The 22,349-nt window shown below is 43.1% G+C and overlaps 1 protein-coding gene across 12 annotated transcripts in view; it reads right to left on the minus strand.

The window, feature by feature from the left end:
* The window catches only part of DMTN (dematin actin binding protein), a 50,437-nt gene that overhangs the window by 12,825 nt on the left and 15,263 nt on the right, over positions 1 to 22,349 (minus strand). For 8 of the 12 annotated variants that reach the window (XM_072634941.1, XM_072634937.1, XM_072634934.1 and 5 more), the window contains 7 exons: positions 11,156 to 11,210; positions 10,730 to 10,804; positions 10,345 to 10,500; positions 1,680 to 1,724; positions 1,179 to 1,281; positions 687 to 743; positions 334 to 486 (listed from right to left, as the gene is read on the minus strand). In XM_072634941.1, the coding sequence (XP_072491042.1) occupies positions 334 to 486; positions 687 to 743; positions 1,179 to 1,281; positions 1,680 to 1,724; positions 10,345 to 10,500; positions 10,730 to 10,804; positions 11,156 to 11,173 (607 nt within the window). In that variant the 5' untranslated portion in view covers positions 11,174 to 11,210. Of the gene's footprint in view, positions 1 to 333; positions 487 to 686; positions 744 to 1,178; positions 1,282 to 1,679; positions 1,725 to 10,344; positions 10,501 to 10,729; positions 10,805 to 11,155; positions 11,211 to 11,340; positions 11,642 to 22,349 lie in introns of those variants that run through there. The other 4 variants (XM_072634939.1, XM_072634938.1, XM_072634936.1 and 1 more) reach the window with 3 other exon arrangements.

Consider the following 22,349-nt stretch of genomic DNA (forward strand, 5'->3'; position numbering starts at 1 on the left):
AAATACCATTTTAAAAAGGAAGAGGCAAGAAGTATTAGATTGAGGGGAAGAGGACTATAGAGGCCCAAATCCTGGAGAATAGATTATGAAACACGTCCTTCCTCCTTATAGAGTTGGGGAATGGAGGGGACCATAAACATGGGATATTGAACAATGTCACATGTGATCCAAGTATCAGTAATATTTTACAAATAATGGTTCAATTGAGGGGTGGAGTGGGAAGGGAAATTATACTTAGAAGTGATATAAAAGCAAAAGGCATTTTTTAAAGTGGGAATAAGAAGGAATATGTGAGTGAGACTCCTGAAGTTCCCTACCCCTTACTTCTCATACCTACAACAGCCAGAGATGGCGGACATGGCCAGTAGTCAGTTTCGATCTTAGCGGGTTGGTTGGGGTCTGGGGGCTGGGCTGCTGGGAACTTGGATGACTCGATGATGAGGTCCTCAATGGGATGCTTGCTCTGGGGACTTGTTCCCACAGACTCTATAAGGCCAAGAGCAATGCATACAATTAACGCATAGCCAAACTTTCCCCTTCCTAACTACTACCACACACCCTACCCTCTGCCCAAGTTCCCTTTACCCCATCTTTGTCCTAATTCCTCTACCATCCCCCCACCCATAGTGCTCATGCCCCTACAACTCAAATATAAATGAGGGAAGGGGATATGGAGGAAATCCTACCTCTCTGCTTGTAGATGGGGGGTTTCTTATAAATGTTAAACTCTGCACGGGTGGTCTCTGTGAAAAAGAAGCAAGACAGAATGAAAATAAGGTCATGTGGAAGGAAGATGAGCTGAGAGGACAGGTGAGAAAAGAGGAAAGTCATATAGAAAGGGAAAAGTAAGTGCCTGGGCTCGGAATTGGTCGGGTCTTGCTATATGGTCCAAGGCACAAATGGGACAACTTCACAGAAGAGTCAGTCATTGGCTTGGGGAGAGGTGATGGTGTTAACCTACAGTTCTGGCATTTTCTGGGTAGTAGAGGTAAAACATTGACGTACCAGCCTCAGGAACCACCACCTAGTGAACTGAGAATTATGGGAATTTTCCCAGTCTGCTCTACAGAGGTTCCCTCATCTTGCGGTTCAAGGAGTGGATTGTGTTTTTGGTACCTAGTGTCAGGAGAAGTCAAATCTAGAAGAAAGGAAGCATTGAGGATGACAGTGAAACCCACCAGGTCGATGGAAATGAGGCAGGCTGCTCCGGGGGGTCCCAGTAGTCCTGGGTGCAGGGGTCTGAGATATGGTCCCTGGTGTCCTGCTTTCTGGCCATCCCACCTGAGAGAGAGAATAACTCATTGTGTATCTATTTGTGGCCTCTACCCTTTCAAAGCTCCCAAGTCCCCCACCCTGGTAACCCTACTCCACTCTCAGAGCTCAATATAAGGCCATGACAACAGAGAGATCTCAGGAGAGACTGACCAGGGCTACTGGTCAGTAGCCATGAATGCATTGCTAGGATTATGCAGACAGAGAACTAGTCAGTGGTACCATGAACTCTAACTAGTGTCCCCGTAAAAGAAAGATTCTTAGTTCCATGATTCTCCTGTCCAATGGACTATATAGAATGGGAATGAGGTGCTAACATGTAACTAATATCCTCAGCCTGGTAGCATATAGATAGGATATGGAAAGAGCTGAGCTTGTGGTCCAGGTGAAAGAGACAAGGGACTTACCTCTGGGGATGGTGGGGGAGATGTGGATTTGGGTGACAGAGAGCGCTGTGAAGATACAATGAGATGGGTTAGAAATGCCTGGCACATGAGAGACACTTAATAAGTAATTACTGATTATTGGTTCAAGAGGTAACATTGATACTCATTCTTCTTAGATTGCCAAAATTCCCATCTCTGTTCCTTCAAGTATTGTACCCATTCTTGTCTCCTTAGACCAGGGGTTCTTAGCCTTGAGTTCACAGATAAATTTCATGGGGTTTATGAACTTGAATGGGAAAGAAAATATATCTTTGTTTTCATTAACTGAAATATATAATTTATTTCAATTATTTAAAAACATCATTCTGAGGAGTGCGTAAGCTTCTCAGACTGCCGAGAAGTTTAAGAACCTCTGCCTTACACAAAATTTTGTACTTATTTCCTCATCCTCAGATCCCCATGGTCTACCTTTCACATGATGTCCTCTATGATCATTTTCATAATAATTATAATAATAGCCAGAATTTATATAGTACTTTAAGATTTAGAAAGCACTTTAAAAATATCTCATTTGATCCTAACAACCACCACAAGAGGGAGGTGCTATTGTTATCCCCATTTTACAGATGAAAAGACTAAAGCAGATGAAGGCTAAGTGACTTTTGTCCAGGGACATATAACTGGTAAGTGTCTGAGGCAAGATTTGAATTCAGGTCTTCCTAACTCCAAGTCTAACACTCTACCCACTGTGCCACCTAGTTGCGTCTTCCTGTCATACATTACTACATCCATGCTCATGACCATCTATCTATCAGGCAGGCATTCATCCCTTAACTCAGGGACACAGGGAGTCAAAAGAGACCTCAGAGGGCACCTAGTCTAACCTATACCAGGACAGTTAACCCTTGTAGAACTTCCCTGGCTCATATTTATCTTGCTTTCCCTTGAAGACCTCTAGTGAGGGGAGAGGGACCCATTATCTCCCTAATCTGCACTTTAAATGAACCCTTCCATATGCCCTCCCTCCCCCAATCAGAGCCCCTTGAGTAGAGGGATTGTCTCATTTTTCCACTTGTATCTGCCAGTCTTATCAGAGCGCTTAGTATTTCCTTAATAAAAGCTTTTTCAATCATTTTCTTTTTCAACCAACAAAAATCTGCTTTTCTCCTTCCCATCCCTCACCCCTAATTGAGAAAGAAAAATAACCCTCCCACCCCCTCACATACATGGAGAGTCAAGTTCTTTCATCACTTTCATTCATTCCCAAGGCAACCCACTCCACTTTGGGATAGCTTTAATGATTCCATTTTCCTTTGCATCCAACCTAAAACCTGCCTCTTTATCATGAGTTTCTCTTCATTCTGTCCTTTGGGGCCATAAGTGGGTCCTTCAGATACTTGAAGATAGCTAGTGTATCATAGCCACCTCGATGCCATCTTTTCTTCAGGTTAAACACATTCAAGTTTTTCAAACTATCCTCATATGAATTAATCAGTCAATTAATTAATTAACAGAGATTAATTCATTAAGTGAGGGCTGCATGCAAAGCACTGTGCTTATTAGCTGGGGATACGAATAGATAAGTAAGATAGTCACTGTTCTCAAGGAAAACATGTTAATGGGGAAACAAGAAATATACAGAAGATGGGTTTAGATTCCCTCATAATTTTGGCCATCTTTCTTTAGACATACTTCAGTTTTTCTTTTTTTTAGGGGCAGGGGGAAGAGATGGAGTGACATCAGGTCTTGTGATTTCATTGGCATGGGTATCTCCTTGTACAAAGATTCCCTCTACCAACTTCTCCATAGTGTTAATAAGTTGCTTGGAGGCACCAAAAATTGAATTGACTGGCCCAGGCTCTCATAGCTTCAATCTTCTTCCTGATGGGCCCATCATATGTAGGCTGGTTCTAGTCATGCTTTGCTTTACTCTCTGGCCATCTTCTTTTCCAACACCTTCTGACCTTGCCACCTTGAGTGTGCCCTCCTCTTGGCTTCCTCCCTACTTCCAGTTCTGAAACCATAATCCTATCAACGCTGCCATCTCTGCTGGAAAGGGTATCACAATCTAATCCTTTATGTCTCCACTCACCATCTTTGTAACTTGTCAAACAAAAATACCCCTCCCTGGCCACTACTATCTGTATATCTTATCCATTAGAAATGTAAGTCCTTAGAGCAGCTGATCTTTATCTCACACTGAATGGTGGCCCTGCCCCTGTAGCTTATCTGAATCTCAGCCCCCCAGTGCTGGCTTGGCGGAACTGGAGGTGAGGTGGTTGTGAAGAGGAAACTCTGCTAAGATTCTGGGCACAAAAATCTCTTCCTGCTCCCAGACCAGTGTACATGCTTGATTGTGCCACCTTGGAGGAACTGAGATCTTACAAATCCTCAGAGTATACCCTACTCTTGACAAAGGACCCAAAGGTCAAGTAACTGGTTGGGAAAGTGCCCAAAAAAGGGGAAAAAAATAAGACTATAAAAGGTTACTTCCTTGGTGAACAGATATCTTCTCCCATCCTTTCAGATGAGGAAGAACAATACTTACCATCAGGGAAAGACATAAAAGTCAAGTCTTCGGTATCCTAAACATCCAAAATAAATATTCAATGGGCTCAGGCCCTGGAAGAGCTCAAAAAAGATTTTGAAAAATCAAGTAAGAGAGGTGGAGGAAAAATTGGGAAGAGAAAAGAGAGAGATGCAAGAAAATCATGAAAAGTGAGTCAACAGCTTGCTAAAGAAGACTCAGAAAAATGCTGAAGAAAATAACACTTTTGAAAACAGGCTAACTCAATTGGCAAAAGAGGTTTAAAAAGCCAATGAGGAGAAGAATGCTTTAAAAAGCAGAATTAGCCAAATGGAAAAGGAGGCTCAAAAGCTCACTGAAGAAAATAGTTCTTTAAAAATTAGAATGGAACAGATGGAGCCTAATGACTTTATGAGGAACCAAGAAATCACAAAACAAAACCAAAAGAATGAAAAAATATGAAAAGAAGATAATGTGAAATACCTCACTGGAAAAACAACTGACCTGGAAAACAGATCCAGGAGAGACAATTTAAAAATTATGGGACTACCTGAAAGCCATGATCAAAAAAAGAGCCTAGACATCATCTTTCATGAAATTATCAAGGAAAACTGTCCTGATATTCTAGAACCAGGTGGCAAAATAAATATTGAAAGAATCCACTGATCACCTCCTGAAAGAGATCCAAAAAAAGAAACTCCTAGGAACATTGTGGCCAAATTCCAGAGTTTCCAGGTCAAGGAGAAAATATTGCAAGCAGCTAGAAAGAAACAATTCAAGTCTTGTGGAAATACAATTAGGATAACACAAGATCTAGCAGCTTCTACATTAAGGGATCAAAGGGCATGGAATATGATATTCCAGAATTCAAAGGAACTAGGACTAAAACCAAGAATCACCTACCCAGCAAAACTGAGTATAATACTTCAGGGGAAAAAATGGTCTTTCAATGAAATAGAGGATTGTCAAGCATTCCTGATGAACAGACCAGAGCTGAAAAGAAAATTTGACTTTCAAACACAAGAATCAAGAGAAGTATGAAAAGGTAAACAGCAAAGAGAAATCATAAAGGACTTACTAAAGTTGAACTGTTTACATTCCTACATGGAAAGACAATATTTGTAACTCTTGAAACTTTTTTCAGTATCTGGGTAGTTGGTGGGATTACACACACACACACACACACACACACACACACACACACACACACACACACACACACACCGAGAGCACAGGGTGAATTGAATAGGATGGGATCACATCTTAAAAAAAATAAAATCAAGGAATGAGAGAGAAATATATTGGGAGGAGAAAGGGAGAAATGGAATAGGACAAATTATCTCTCATAAAAGAGGCAAGTAAAAGACTTTTCAGTGGAGGGAAAAGGGGGGGAGATGAGAGAAAAGACATGAAGCTTACTCTCATCACATTCGACTAAAGGGAGGAATAATCATTTTGGTATGAAAACCTATCTTACAATACAAGAAAGTGGGGGAGAAGGGGATAAGCAGGGTGGGGGGGATGATGGAAGGGAGGGCAATGGGAGGAGGGAGCAATTTGAAGTCAACACTCTTGGGGAGGGACAGGGTCAAAAGAAAGAACAGAAGAAATGGGGGGCAGGATAGGATGGAGGGAAATATAGTTAGTCTTACACAATACGACTATTATGGAAGTCATTTGCAAAACTACACAGATATGGCCTATATTGAATTGCTTGCCTTCCCAATGGGGATGGGTGGGGAGGGAGGGAGGAAGAGAAGTTGGAACTCAAAGTTTTAGGAACAACTCTTGAGTGTTGTTCTTGCATACAACGAGGAAATAAGAAATACAGGTAATTGGGTATAGAAATTTATCTTGCCCTGCAGGACAAAAAAGAAGATGGGGATAAGAGAAGGGAGGGATGTTAGAAGGGAAGGCAGATTGGAGATAGGGGCAATTAGAATGCTCGGTGTTTTGGGGTGGGGGGAGGGGAGAAATGGGGAGAAAATTTGGAACTCAGAATTTTGTGGAAATGAATGTTGAAAACTTAAATAAATAAATTTTAAAAAAAAAAGGAATGTAAGTCCTTTCAGGGCAAAGGCTTTCTCCACCTTAATATTTGCATTGCTGGTGTTCATCACACTACCTGGCACATACCAAGCATTTAGCAAATGCTTTTTCATTCATTCATTCATTAAAATGTAAAGAGTCTGAAACTGGTCCAACTGGAAAAGAAGGTAGTGGGACTATTACCCACTTTGTCCCAGACATCCTTCTATCCACGTAGCCTAAGCCTGCCTTGGTCCTACTGTGTTTGGCTTCCATGTTACATTGTTTATGCAACAAGTGTTTAAAGGGCTAACTGTGGTTTCAAGAAGTATCCTTAAGGCCTGTTAAAGAGCAGACGCAGTCCTTTGCCTTTGAGCTTTATAATTTAATAGGGAAGATAAGACCAACCAAAGCCGAAGGGAAGAAAATTCAAATCCCTTTGATTGGCATTCAAAGCTCTTAACAACCTGGCCCTAGTCTTTTATCTTCCTACACTTCTACTATAGTTACTTATTTTCTTAGCTTTTACTATATGTTATATGTTATTGTATTTATTGTTAGAGTATTTATTTTACATATATATGTATATGTAATGTATGTGTAAAGATATATTTATTTTCCTGTCTTACCTATAGGAAGCCTCTGGTTCAATTGACCTGGATTCACTTTTCCCCTGAAAAACTGTACTCCTCCCACATTCACACCTTTGTTTCTACCAGATTGCCTTCCTTTTTCTCTCTGCCAAATCCTATCCCTCCTTCCAGGACTCCCTCCTCCAGGAAGTCTTTTCTAGACACCCCAACCCACTATAACTGAACAGTTATTATGACCAGAATATAGCCATTCCTATAGTTCCTCAAGGAGGACCTCAGGGAGAAGCTTGACGTTAATAAAATACTAAGACCCTGGCAACTGGTCCCATCACTTCCTAGCAAACAGACGGACAAGAAACGGAAGCAGTGTCAGATTTTATATTCTTTGGCTTAAAGATCACTGCAGACAATGACTGAAACCACGAAATTAAAAGACACTTGCTTCTTGGAAGGAAAACTATGGCAAAACTGGACAGCATTCTAAAAAGCAGAGACATCACCTTGCCAACAAAGGTCCATATAATCAAAGCTATGGTTTTTCCAGTAGCAATGTATGGCTGTGAGAATTGGACTATAAAGAAAGATGAGCACTGCAGAATCAATGATTTCAAATTCTGGTGCTGGAGAAAACTTCTGAGAGTCCCTTAGATAGCAAGGAGATCAAATCAGGCCATACTTAAAGAAATTAATTCACATTACTCATTGGAAGGACAAATACTGAAGCTGAAGCTTAAATACTTTGGTCACATAATAAAAAGGCAGGACTTATTGGAAAAGACCCTGATGTTGGGAAAGACTAAAGGCAAAGGGAGAAGGGGAAGGCAGAAGATGAGATGGATAGATAGAATCAGAGAAGCAATGAACATGAGTTTCAGCAGATTTAAGGAGAGAGTGAAGGATGGAAGCATCTGGCATGCTGTGGTCCTTGAGGTCATGAAGAGCTGGACATGGCTGGATGAATCAATAGTGATAGCAGGGAAAGAAATCGGTGATCAATAGCTAACTCTCCTCTTCAACCTGGTTTCCTTATCTTGAATTTTCCCTGAACAAATCTAGAACCCCAGCTTCAGCCCCAGGTCCCAGGAGGAATCTGGGAAACCAGGACTATGAGTGAAGGAAACTTTATGGGGAAGGGAATAAGTAAAGAGATTCTTTATGAATTGACTTGTTCTCCTCTCTGACTTGGAGACTGCTATGGTTTTTTTTTCCAGCAAGTTAATAACTTTGCCAAATAAAATAGAAGAATGTGTATAACATCTATAGCTGCTGCCAGGATTTTTGCACAGGTAAGGAGTTTCACGTGAGATACTTGTGATCTGTTCCTGGTGCTGGGAAGCAGTCATCGTGAAGGGTTTAGCATGGTGCCACCCACATACTAGGCACTTAATAAATGTTTATGGTTGTTAAGGCAGATGGGCATCTGGCCACAGCTGTAACTAGCAGGGAAAAACAACCAAAAGCATCACCTTGGTTGAGGAGGGGCAGGTAGATGCCACCATGTGGTGGAGAACAGAGACCCCAACACCTGTTACAATGCAAAGCAAGGCAGAGGTGGGGTGGGAAGAAACTCCCGCCAGCTGCCATCTGGTAGCTTTCCTATTTTAACTCCATGTTCTTGCTAACTAAGTGGCAAGTGCTGTTGTTTCTGTGCTGCTGAAGGATTCTGAAAGTGCTGTCACTTCCTTCTAAATTTGGAGCCCTGGGACAAAACGTCAGTCACCCTGCCCTAGCCAGGGGGTCTTTTTAAAATAATACTTGGTTATCTCTGCAGTTATCTGCGTCTTATCTCCCCAGCTAGACGGTGTTTCCTGAAGACAGGGACTCCTCTCTCCCCAAAGCACCTAGCCCAGATAAAACTGAGTTCTAGTCCTAGTTCTGGCAACTTACTAGTAATTTTACTGATAATCTTTCCTGTCCCTCAGTTTCTGCATTTGGTGAATGGTAATAATAACTGTGGGCAGCTAGGTAGCACAGTGGATAGAGTACAGAGTCTGGAATCCAGACGACTCATCTTCCTGAGTTCAAATCTGGCCTCAGATACTTACTAGCTATGTGACCCTGGACAAGTCACTTAACCCTGTTTGCCTCAGTTTCCTCATCTGTAAAATGAGCTGGAGAAAGAAATGGCAAACCAGTCCAGGATCTCTGCCAAGAAAACCCAAATGAGGTCAAGAAGAGTCAGACACGACTTAAAAAAAAGACTAAACACATAAGAATAACTGCCCAACCTACCTCACGAGGTCAAAGGGATGATCGAGGGGAACAAGCATTGGTTCATCACCTACTAAATGCTAGGCACTCTGCTAAATGCTTTACAAACATTATCTCAGGGACATCATCTAGAGGCAAACATTACACTCTAAGGAACTCATGCCTCTTATCCATTTAGATCTCGTTGATACTGTCTTGAGCACGACATAATAGCAGATAACTAATAATAAGCAGCACTTGTATAGCACTGATAGAGGTGCCAGGCACCGTGTTTAGCACTTTACAACTCTTATCTCATTTGATCCTCATAACAATCTTGGGAAGTCAGTACTGTTATTATCCCCATTTTACAGATGAGAATATTGAGGGAAACAAAGGTTGTGACCTGCCCAGGGTCACCCAGTTAGTAAGTATCTAAGGCCAGATTTGAACTCAAGTCTTTCTGACCACAAGTACTCTATCCACTGTGCTAGGGTTTTGGTCCTAGCTCTTCTAAATAACTTGTTCTGTAGCTGTGGACAAATCGCTTTCTTTGCTATGCCTCAGTTTCCTCTGTAAAGTGGGTTGGACTCCTTCCTGCCCCAGCATTCTGTTTGCTCCTGTATTCTAAACAACAGGTAACAGAAGTACAACTTAAATTTAAAAGGTGTTATTTAACTCATAGTAATATTGAACTACTATTACTAAGCACTCAATTAATACTAGTTATCATACAGAGTCATAGAGCCAGAGTTAATAGTAACAGCAGGGGGACAGGGGGAATCTAATTCAACCCTTTCATTTCCTTGGTGAGGCCCAGAGCAGGAAAAGCATTTTGCCCAAGGTAGGTCAGGTAGTATGGGGCTGAGGAGGTGAGAGTTCTCTGATTCCAAACCCAGCATGTCCCATGCAAGTTCCCGGGGCACATTTCCCATTTCTCATCATTTTGAATCTCTCTCTCCTGCCTAGACAAAAGGTACAATGAAAGTTTCTTCTAAATCACTTTTTTTTGAAAGGTAGCTAAGCTAGGTGGCAAAGTGGATAGAATGCTAGATTTTGAGTTGGGCAGAAATGAGTTCCAATCTGGCCTCAAACACTTATTAGCTATGACTCTTGGCAAGTCACTTCACCTTTCAGCCTCAGTTTACTCATCTGTAAAATGGGGATAAAAATAACATGTACCTCAGGTTGTTGTAGGATCTAATGAGATAAATGCAAAACACAAGACTGAAAAGTATATAAAAGCTATTACTTTTTTCTTTCCCCCAAAGGAGCACCTCTTACACACACACACACACACACACACACACACACACACACACACACACACACACACACACACACACACCTCTCTGCTTCGAGGCAGCTCCACATGGTCCAGGAGGGAGTATGTAAAGTGTGGTTCATAGATCATCAAATCTGGTCGTTCAATGTCCAGGATGGCCTTGTCCTTGGGGATGGCTGCCAGGTCCTTGTAGCCTAGCACCTGATTATCCATCTTGGCCTGAAGACAGAGACAAGACAGGACCAAACTTGTTACCCAGGATACCTGGGTCCCCTTACCCCAAGGCAGACATAGCAGCCTTCACCAGCTGTGCCTTAGCTTCCTGATCCCAGAGAGGCTTAGAGCTCAGCTTAGCTCATCTAACCTATCTCTCACCCCCTTGACCAACCCCACCCCAGACACACGCCTAATGGGGGCTGAGGACCAGGGCTGGGGGCTGGGTACTCACCACAATGCTGGAGGGAGAGCCAGGCACACTGGAGTCTCGGGAGGAGCTCACGCTCCCAGGGGAGGTGAGCGGTTGCTGGGAAGTGGGAGACATGGTTGAACAGAGGTCTGGGGAAAGGACTTGGGTGAGGGGAGGTGTAGGTGTAGGTACTGGGGACGGGACAGGGTCACCTTCTACTCAAAACACTCCCTCCCCACCTCCATTCTATCCTCTAAAAAATGTAGGCGATGGTGTTAGAATTGGGCCACTATGGCATGAGCAACCACCAGGTGGCATGATTGTCAAGCTGGTGAGGCATGTAGGCTGGTGAAACCCTGGTCCTGGGCCTCTCCCCTCCTCCCCCCCATATACTCCCTCCCTCACTTGCCTCTCCCCTTCTCTGGGAGTGGGGACAGGGCATGATGGAGTCCCCAGCCTGCTACCTACCTTCTGCAGCCGTTCCATGCAGCCGAATCTTGGGGACAGGATCACTCACAGAGGCCTGGAGAAGTGAAGAGGGGGGCAAGGCAGGGGAGGATAGAATAAAATGAATGTCAATTGTCTCTGCCCCAACAGCCCCAGAGTTCAGAGTTCAATGGAGCTCTGCCAGGCAGGAGGCAGAAAGCACATACCAGCAAAGCCAGGAGTTCCCCATCCCTCAGTGGTGGGGGTGGGGAAGGGGGGTCTGTAAGACCTCCTCTGTGGGAGAATCTGCAAAATCATGGGAATGGGAGGAAAAGGGAAGGTGGAGGCAGGCTGTCACTGCACCGGATACCCCTAGCCAGAGCCCTCCCCCCCAGTCTAGGTGAGTCTGGGACTGGCTCCAGTGCAAGGGAAGGAAGGTCCAGAGCCCCCAGCAGAGGAGAGCCAGGGGCTTCATGGATTCAACCTTTCCATTGGCTCACCCCAAGAGAAAGTGTACACTGGGGGAGGGGTGGGAAAGGATGGTAGCAGGGGGTGGGGTATTACACTTGTTTTGAGCCATTGTTTTCTGGTTGGAGAGGAAATGACTGCAGGAGTATAGGTCCTGCTTCCTGCCTCAACATCTTACTCCCACTGAGGTACCTGCCCCCACTCTCCCTTAACCCATTGCCCACCTAGGATCCCCTTACTACCCCTCCCTCAACAACTCCTGAACCCAGTGCCCTCCTGCTGCATCTCTGTAGCACCCTCACTCTCAGACATCCTGGCTCTTATCTCTCTCTTCTTGCTAACCTCAACACCCTCAGCCCCCCTGTCTGCCAAGAACCCCTCCCCTGCTTTGCTTCCTACTTCCCAGATTGCTACTGAGTGCCAGGGAAGGGAATGACCCAGTGGAACATCAGAAATGCCCACAGAGGCCACTCAGACAAGGGAGGAAGTTCAAGAATCAACTTCACCAGCACAGGATGGGGAAGGTGTGGCCAGACAGCAGATCTCTGAAAAAGACCTGGGATTTTTAGACGCCAAAGGCTCAACAGGAGCTAACAGGGTGATATAGCAATCAATAAAATTAATCTGATATTAGACTCCATTAAGAGAGCCATCATATCCAGGCAAGAGAGGAAGTGTTCCCATTGTACTATATGTGGCCCTGGTCAGGCCATATGCGCCCTGTGGTACTCGGTTTTGGAGACCACAAGTCATTGGAAAGCCAGACAAGTCTCTCAAGGGCATTATACTTGAGGGCTGGTGGAAGGAGGGGATTTTTAGCTTAGAAAAGAGACCACTTGAGAGAGGAAGGGGGCAGGGCAAGCATATGTGAAGGACCCAAGAGACATTTGATTTGTTCTTTGTGGACACAGAGGGAGAACTGGGAACAATGAGTTATTTAGAGGCAGATTTATGGTTGCTGCAAACATCGAAACCTCAGGACTCTCCCAAAGTGGAATGGGCCATCCTTAGTAGATAGTGAGTGATCTGTCACTGGAGGTGTTCAAACAAAGGACTCTCATCCAGGTAGGAATTAGGTATACTCTGCAAGGGGGGTGTGAGGGGGAGGGAACCTGTAGCCTCAGGGCCGTGTGTGGTGATCCTCTAGGTTCTCAAGTATGGCCCTTTGACTGAATCCTGGCAAAGGGCTGCACTTGAGGACCTAGAAAGCCACATGTGGTCTCGAGGTCTCAGGTTCCCCACCCCTGACAAGGGAGGAAGTTCAAGAATCAACTTTAGCAGCACAGGATGGGCAAGGTGTGGCCAGACAGCAGATCTCTGAAAAAGACCTGGGATTTTTAGACACCAAAGGCTCAACAGGAGCTAACAGGGTGATATAGCAATCAATAAAATTAATCTGATATTAGACTCCATTAAGAGAGCCATCATATCCAGGCAAGAGAGGAAGTGTTCCCATTGTACTATATGTGGCCCTGGTCAGGCCATATGCGCCCTGTAGTACTCGGTTTTGGAGACCACAAGTCATTGGAAAGCCAGACAAGTCTCTCAAGGGCACTCTCTTTTAGCCCTGAGATTTTGAGATCCTATGAAGTACTCGAATGTAAGGAGGAGAGAACTGGTCATCATTTTTTTCTCTTTAACCAGGACTGAGGCAAGGAAGGAAGGAAGGGAGGAAGGAAGGGAGGAAGGAAGGAAGGAAGGAAGGAAGGAAGGAAGGAAGGAAGGAAGGAAGGGAGGAAGGAAGGAAGGGAGGAAGGAAGGGAGGAAGGAAGGAAGGAAGGAAGGAAGGAAGGAAGGAAGGAAGGAAGGAAAGAAGGAAGGAAGGAAGGAAGGAAGGAAGGAAGGAAGGAAGGAAGGAAGGAAGGAAGGAAAAGGGTTCATATCATCCTGAATCCAAAGAAGACAGAGTCCAATATGTCTCCTTTACTTGCTGTGTATGTACTTCATAAATCTTCAAGGGTCAACCCAACTCCCAGCTTCTCAGTGAAGCCTAACCAGATGATCCCACATCAATATCTCCCTTCCTGGAATTACAGATGCACTTATCAGCAATACCACACCACTTAGCACTTAATCATATGCTGTCTGGCCTGGCTTTTTAATTGCTTCATAAAAGCTAGTCTTATCTCTCCAATCAGATAGGCGAGCAGCTATGGCTCGGGAAAAGCAGAGGACCTAGAAGTCAGAAGATCTAGGTTTAAATCCTAGTTCTACTACATACTTAATACCTGTGTGACCTTGGGAATTGTTTTCCTCACCTATAAAACAAATTGGGGCTGGACTAGATGAATTTTAAGGTGTCTTCCATCTCTAAATCCTAAGATCCTATCATAAATCACTTCACTTGGCTACTCTTCAGTTTCCTTATCAGTAAAATGGAAATGAGAATATTGGCCCTACCTATGACACAAACAATACTGGGGTGTAGAAATCACAATACAGCTGATTGTGATCAGTTTTAAAGTTTGCAAAGTCCTTTGTGGACATCTCATTTGAATTTTATAACAACCCTGAAAATACAAGCACTATTATCTCCATTTTATAGATTAGGAAAACTGAGGCTCAGAGAAATTAAGTGACTTGCCAATGATCACACAGCTAGTTAGTGTGCTAAGGTGCTTTGCAAATTTTAAAGCGCTACTACATAGGTGCTATTATACAGGTATCATTATGAAACCGAAATCTAGCTTTCCATCCATGATTCCACAAAAAGTGCTTTCCAAACCATAAAGTACTGTATGTGTGGACACACAAACACATATATTTATATGATGTTATCTATCATTATGTTATGCTCATTGAAGGCAGAAACTATTGACATCTTTGCATCCCCGTAAGATGCACAGTCCTGGGGCAAGAATAGATTCAGAATCATGGAATATAAGAGTTGGAAGGGATCCCAGTGGCTATTTGTTCCAACACATATGTTAAAGGAAGCCCCATTATAACATATTCAATAAGTGGTAAGACCTCCAAGAGGGGAAAGACAACCCCTTCCAGAAATCTATTTGCTAGAAAGTTTTCCTAAATTTGTCCCCTTGTAATTTCCAACTCTTCCTACTGGTTCTGTCTTCTTGGGCCAAAAAGGACAAGGCTAATCCTTTCTCCATATGACAGAATTTAGAATTCTTAATGATGACTATCCTAAAGGTACCCAGTTCCTTCAACTGATTCACATGACATGTACTCAAGGCCTTTGACGAGTCCGCTGGTCCTCCTCTGGGCACTTTCCAGATTATGGGCTTCCTGCATATATACTCTCTTGGTTAAAGGCAGTGCAAGGAGCAGTCACTGTCCAACACATCTGGGTAAAGCCAGACAAAGAAAGCAGACTACCACGTCCAGACAAAGAACTCTGGAGTCTGGATGCAGATCAAAGCATACTATTTGCTGTCTCTCTTTCTCATGGCTCTTCCCATATGTTCTAATTCTTCTATACAACATGACTAATGTGAAAATATATTTAATAAGAATGTACATGTAGAGCCTATATCAAATTGCATGCAGTCTTGCAGAGAGGAGAAGAGAGGGAGGTGGAGAAAATTTAAAACTTATGGAAGTGAATGTTGCAAATTAAATATAAATAAGTTAATTTGTAAAAAAAAAAAAAAAGAAAGAAAGAAAGCAAAGGGGACTCGGAATTACGGGAGGTGCATGGGTAAATAGGAAACATTCTCACCCACAGTTCTGCTCATGAAGCCTTTTCTATATATACATCCTCTGATACAGATCATCAATCACAAGGGTCTCAGAAGGTTAGACATGTATAAATACCTACTAAATTGGCTGGACCTCGGTTAGGCTTCCCTTGGTGAAACTGTTTCTCTTCTCTGGGGGCTTACACAAGGAGGACCTGGATTCAAGATAAGAATGGCTAGGAGGAAGGACTGCATTCTGAGCTCTGGTTTCCTCTGTGCCAGAGTCAAGAGGTCAAGACCTCTGCCGCAGCCTCCTTCCCCTTAGAGGAGAAGGAGCGTCAGACAGTCAGCCGGCAGTCCACTCTGAAGATTCTCTCCATCACTGACCAGTCACCAGCTGCTTGACTCTCCACCTGCTTACCTGCATGGCCCCAGTCGAGCAAAGCAGAAACACAGACCTGAAACTCTCTCCTCTCTCAATCTAAGGGTCAAAGCTGAGCACAACAGAGAGTGTTAATGCAAAGAAAGGGAGCCACGGTCAGCTTATTTGCATGAGATAACAAGCATTTATCACCTACCTACCCGGGCCTAGCACCGGGGAGCCGGGTGTGGGAGCAGAGAGAATGAGCTCAGGGGTGGGGAACCTGTGACCTTAAGGGTGCATGTGGCCCTCTAGGTCCTCAAGTGTGGCTCTTGGACTGAATTCAAATTTCACAGAACAAATGCCCTTAATAAAATGATTTGTTCTCTAAAACTTTAATTCAGTCAAAAGGCTGCAACCAAAGACCTAGAAGGCCACATGTGGCCTTCAGGCTGCAGGTTTCTCACCCCTGGTTCTAATACGGTTTTAAAGAACGAAAAGGAATTCAATGGGTGAAGAGATGGGGAAAGATGACCGAAATAAAAAAGAGTAAAATTGTTTAGGGAAAGGAATAACATGAGACAAGGCTGTAAAGGCAGGGCAGCATAAGACTGAAGCAGCTGGGTAGCTCAGCATTAGACCTAGAGTCAGGAAAACCTGAGTTCAAGTTCAGCTACAGACATTTACAAGCTACATGACCTTGGGCAAGTCCCTAAACTCTGTTTACCCCAATTCATCATCTGTGAAATGGGGATAGTAATAGCACCTCCCTTGCAGGCTGTTGGGAGAAGGCAGAGTATAGTGCCTAGTACATAGTAAGCTTTACAGGAATGTTGTTGTTCAGTTGTATCTGATTCTTTGTTGGGCATTTCTTGGCAAAGACACTAGAATAGTTTTCCATTTCCTTCTCTAGCTCATTTTACAGATGAAAAACTGAGGCAAACAGGGTTAAGTGACTTGCTTAGGGTCACACAGTTAGTAAGTGTCTGAGGCTGGATTTGAAGTCAGATCTTCCTGACTCGAGGCCCCTGGTGCTGCATCCACTGCATCATCTAGCTACCCCCACGTGAATTTTAACTATCAGCAGCAGCATCATTAGGTCACAGCATGCTTTGCATGACAGGCAGAGTAGGCTGAGCTTTATCTGCTAGGCAACAGAAACCTACGAAGCATGAGAAAGATTATTCTGGTATTTGGGATGGATTGAAACGAGGAGAAAAGGGAGGTAAGATGACCTGGTAGGGGGTTATTCTGAGAGTCCAGTCCTACCCCAGGTGAGTAATTATAAAGGTCTGCAGTACAGTAACGGCAGAAGGAATAGAAAGGGAACAGATGGAAACATGTTGCTGCTCTAGCCTCAATAAGACCTAGGAAATGACTGAGAATCAAGGGAGGAGTTAAAGCTAACGACAGCTAGCATTGACATAGCACGTTAAGGTTTGCAAGGTGCTATACATGTATAGGGTGTTCCAAGAATCTTAGTGCAGATTTAAGACTGAGAAGTTAAAATGATGTGCCAGGGGTCATCCATCTGGGAATTTTCCGAGATAAGATTCCAACTCAGATCTTTCTGGCTTCAAGTCTGATACTCTAGTCACCATGTCATCCAGTTGCCTCATTAACCCAAGACTAGGTATACTAGAGAGATGGTGAACTGTGAAAGACATGGTGAAATCCAAAAGTGGAGCAGTTTCAAGTCAGAGGTGGAGAGCTCAGTCCCAAATATCTACATTGAGTTTGAGATGCCAGTGTGGACAGCTGGGCAGAGATGACTAGAAATCTGGATCTCGAGACTCAAATGGAGTTCGAGATTTGGGAGTCATCTGCATCCATGGTAGCTAATGCCATGAGAGCAAAGACCACAAAGCAAGTCTGTGTAAAGAGCGAGAGAGCAAGTGCTTACTATATGCCAAACACTATGCTAAGCATTTTACAAATATTATCTCCTAGGGAAGAGATGGGGGCCAAAGATGGACTTGTGGGGACTTCTCTTGCTAAGGCTAGAGAAGTCAAGAAAATGTGGTGAGAACATGACATTTCTGAAGTTGAAGAAGGAAGTAGTGTCTAGCTGGAAGAGGGGTAATAAAATTTCAAAAAAGTGTGGAGAAAAATAGACTGAGAAACAGTAGCTGGATTTAGTGACTGGAGGTGATCACCCAGGATCCTAAAGATGAGAACTGTCTTGGAGGTCATTGGTGACCTCCGAGAAAACATTTTCATTAAAGTGGTGGGGTAGAAGAAAGGAATCCAGAGAGGGTGACAGATCATGTTGAAAAGGTTTGCTAAATGGAGGAGAGAAACTGAGGAAGCTCACAATGAGTAGCTTGATAGTCTCATTGAGGGAGGAAGCCAGGTCACCTGCTGGGGATGAAAGAGAAGGTTTGGAGGAGATATCTTGGGAAATAGAATAAGAAGTAGAAAAGTGCAGCGAAGATATTCTTCAGCTGCATCAAGGGATTGACTCAGGTTGTGGACCATGAGACCTCTTCTAAGTTCTCCTGATACAGTACATTTTTACTTTGGCCAGCATCATCTCTGTGGGGCAGTCTAGAAACACCAACACCTTTCCACCCCAAGACCACCTCTAAGTAGACTATAATCAATTACCACCTCAGGAAAAGGATTCTCCCAGTGCTAAGGACACTCTGGCACTTAGCTTAAACCTAAGTAATTGACTCAGACTCTTGTGACTCTCAGGTTTTAGGCTGTGCTAAATGCTTCCAATGGAGTAATTGAGGTTTGGGATGGGAGGTCTACACTAGAATGCTAGTAAGGACACTAGATTTAGGTTTAAATCTCAGCTTTGCCCCTTACTGACAACATGATGTTAGGCAAATCACTGAGCCTCCCTGAATCTTAATATTCTCCCCTGTAATATGAAGGGCTTTGGGACTTGGTGGCCTCTTCTACATCTAGATCATTTCACTGGTCCCTACCTCTTCTTTCATTTAATCTCTCATTCTCATATTCAAATGGAAACATGCTCATAAAGTTTCAATTTAAGGCAAAATTAGGAAATAGGCAAGATGTCTTTCCTACAGTCTCACTGTCCTTCTCTGTGTGTATGTGTCTCTCTCTGTCTCTCTCCTCTCTCTATCTCTATCTTTCTGATCATGTCTGTCTCCTTTTTCATGGCTCTTCCTCTTTTGCTCCCTTATCCATCATGTGTGGGACTGCCCCTTAACTACCACAGCCTCTCTCTCATGACCACAATGTGCTCTACGTGGTCCCATTCGATTCCTCCTCCCCATTTATCTCTTCCCCCTTATGCTCATAAAAATAATCCTGTGCTGTATCCTAATTCCTGAAAGGTCCCACAAGATCAAAGGATCATCATCAGAACCTAGATTTAGAGCTGGTAGGCCCTCAGAGGTCCTCTAGCCCAACCACCTTCACTTGGTAAATCAGGAAACTAAGGTCTAGAAAAGCAAAGTGATTTCCTCAAATTCTTATGGTAGAAAGTGGCAGAATCAGAATTTGAACCAAGGTCTTCTGACGACAATGATTGTTCTTTCCAGCATACTACCTTGTCTAATTGTGTACCATAGTCTCAATGAAGGAGGAGACATTAAATATTTATATTAAAGAGTATTAAAATATAAGTTAGCTTCTTCATTCATGGTTCCTTGTCAACTTGCAAGAAGAGTTCCCCATGGAGTACCCCACGAGTCTCTGCTTGGTCTTGTGTGAGTTAACATTTTTCTCAGTAACTTAGGCAAAGGTATAGATGGCATCCTGAGCAAATCTGAAGGTGACCCAAAGGTAGGAGAGACAGTGGACACACTAAACAACAGGGGCAGGATACAAACGGATCTTAACACACTAAAAGACTGACTCTAATAAGATGAAATGTAGAAGGAGCCACTGTCATACCTTGCACTTGGGTTCAAGAGATAGACTTCACAAGTACATGAGGGAAAGAATGGTTAATTTAACAGTTTGTTTGAAAAAGATCTGGGGGTTTTAGTTAACTGAAAACTCATAATGAATAAACAGTGTGATGTAGCCACCCAAAAAAAGCTGATTTGATAAAGCTTCCAGGAACAAGGAGCTGATAATCAGTCCCAATGTGCTCTGCCCTCATCAGACCACATCTGCAATGTTGTTTTATTGTTGTTCAGTTGTTTTTTTAATCGTGTCCAACTCTTCATGATCCCATTTGGGGTTTTCTTGGCAAAGATACTTGGAGAGGCTTGCCATTTCCTTCTCCAGCTCATTTGACAGATGAGGAAACTGAGGCAATTATGGTTAAGTGACTTGCCCAGGCTCACATAGCTGGGAAGTATCTAAAGGCAAATTTGAATTCAGGTCTTCTTGATCCCAGGCCCAGTCCTCTATCCACTGTGCCACTTAGCTGCCACACATCTGCAATACGATGTTCCATTTGGGGCACCACAATTTAGGAAGGAAATTAACAAGCTTAAGGCAATAATGATAATACCTGGTTTTTATATGGTGCCTACAATGTACCAGGCACTACGCTAAGCACTTTACAATTCATTTGATCATTTGATCCTTACCACAACCCTGAGAAGTAGGCACTCTCATTCTTCTTATTTTACAGTTGAGAATAATGACAGTAACATTTATATGTGTGCAAGACACTTGACCCTCACAATAACCCTGGGAGGCAGGTGCTATCATGACCCTAATTTTACCGTTGAGGAAACTGAGGTAAACATAGGTTAAGTGACTTGTCTAAGGTCACACAGCTAGTAAGTGTCTGAGGCTCGATTTAAATTTAAAATATAAGTAGAGAAGGGCAATGAGGATGGTGAAGAGCTTTGAGTCAATGACATGTGGGCATTGGTTAAAGGAACTGAAGATACTCAGGTTGGTGAATAGGAAGATACTTAGGTTAGGTAATAGGAGAGCCATCTCCAAATACTTACCAGGCTGGCATTAGAAGAGACAATTATTAGACTTCTTCCATTTGGCCTCAAAGAATAGAATTAGGGGAAATGGCTAGATGTTAGTAAGAGGCAGAGTTAGGCCTAATATAAGGAAAAATTTTCTTTGATGATTGAAACTATCACACAAATGAATGAACTTCCTCAGAAGAAGGTGGGTTCCTCCAGTTAGGGGGGACCATCCAAAGTCCAGATGACTATTTATCAAGTTTGATGTAGAGGCCATGCGTGGCTTAGTGGAAAGAATGCTAAATTTGGGGCCAGAAAAGACTTACTGTTTAAATCTTTCTTCTAATGTTTACTAGCTTTGTGACTTGGATAAATCACCTAACTTTTCTGATCCTCTGTTTTTGCCTCAATCAAATGCATAACTCACTGGGTAGTTGTAAAGATCAGATGAGATAATGGAGAGGAACCCTACTTAAAGTGTTATGTAAATGTCCATTCAAGAGGGAGAGTTATTTTTCAGGTGGGGGTTGGGTGAACTAGAGGTTGGCTGAAGTCGCTTCCAACTCAGAAATTCAGGTGATTAGTTTGAAGAACTTTAGCAAATCCTTTTGTAGAAAAGGTAATTGGATTAATTATCCCCCTTAATTAAGGTGCTAATGGTAGATAAGAGGGTAATAAATTACCCTTTCAGGAGGATATGCAGGGGATACAAACAGATCTTAACACACTTAAAGACTGACACTAATAAGTTGAAATTGTAGAAGGAGCCACTGTCATACCTTGCACTTGGGTTCGAGAGATAGACCTCACGAGTACATGAGGGAAAGAATGATTATCCAATGGTTATCCAAAAAACCCAGGACCACTGGTTCTCAAACTTTTTAGTTTTAGTACCCCTTTGCATTCTCAAAAATTGAGAAGCTTTCCCCTAAGGAAGCTTTAGTTTATGAGATATCTATTGACATTTACCATATTAGAACTAAAACATATTAGAATTATCATAAAAATCGTTTTGACCTCATGGACCCCTAGAAAGGTTCTTGGAGACCCCCAGTCATCATTGAACAGCACACTGAGAACATGACTGATCTTAACCCAAAGGAATGACTTGATTTTAAGAACTCCTGGCATTTAGGAGGGAGATGCTGGAGGGGGGACCTTCCTAGAGTCCCTCACACTATATCATGTAAACAGCTGGGATTACAGTATCAGGTCAGCTTTGTTTATACACAGAACATGTGCACTGTCACATCCTTCCCCCAAATAATTTCAGTGTCTCATGAATTAACAATAGTTGACTGACTTTTGACATTTGCAAAGCTCTTTCTATTATCAATTGGATCCTTACAACTTTCTCCACAAGGCAGATAATGTAGATAGTATCCTCATCCCCATTTTACAGATAAAGAACTGAAGCTCAAAAAAGAAATTTAGTGATCGAGTTACCCATTTAAAGTTTATAAAGTGCTTTTCAGATGTGACGTAGCTACTACAGGTCTCATATTCCTCATTTTCTAGTCAAGGCTAAGGCTCAGGGGTTAAGTAACTTGACCAAGGTCACACAGTTAGTGTTAGAAGTGAGGTTCAAAAGCAGATCTGCCAGACTCATGAGTCTAGCATTTGATCGATTATTCAAGTGTCGCACTCCAGCTGATTTGCCTGATTTGGGCATCAGCCCTGTTTGCACACGGATGTGAACATTTTCACCCTTATACTCGGTATCTCATAAATTAACATAATCTCCAGCAGCATGGCTTCCTTTGCCCACATCCCCTCCATTCATACTCCCTTTCTCTCTAAAAATCAGTAACGACTAGTGGACAATTAGACCAAGAGACTCAGAGAGCTGGAGGGCAAGTTTCAGGCAGGAAGAGAGGCATAGAAGGAAGTGGTGGAGGGAAGCTGGGAGG

Source organism: Notamacropus eugenii, chromosome 1 (assembly GCF_028372415.1).
Source record: "Notamacropus eugenii isolate mMacEug1 chromosome 1, mMacEug1.pri_v2, whole genome shotgun sequence".
Taxonomy (NCBI): Eukaryota; Metazoa; Chordata; class Mammalia; order Diprotodontia; family Macropodidae; genus Notamacropus; species Notamacropus eugenii.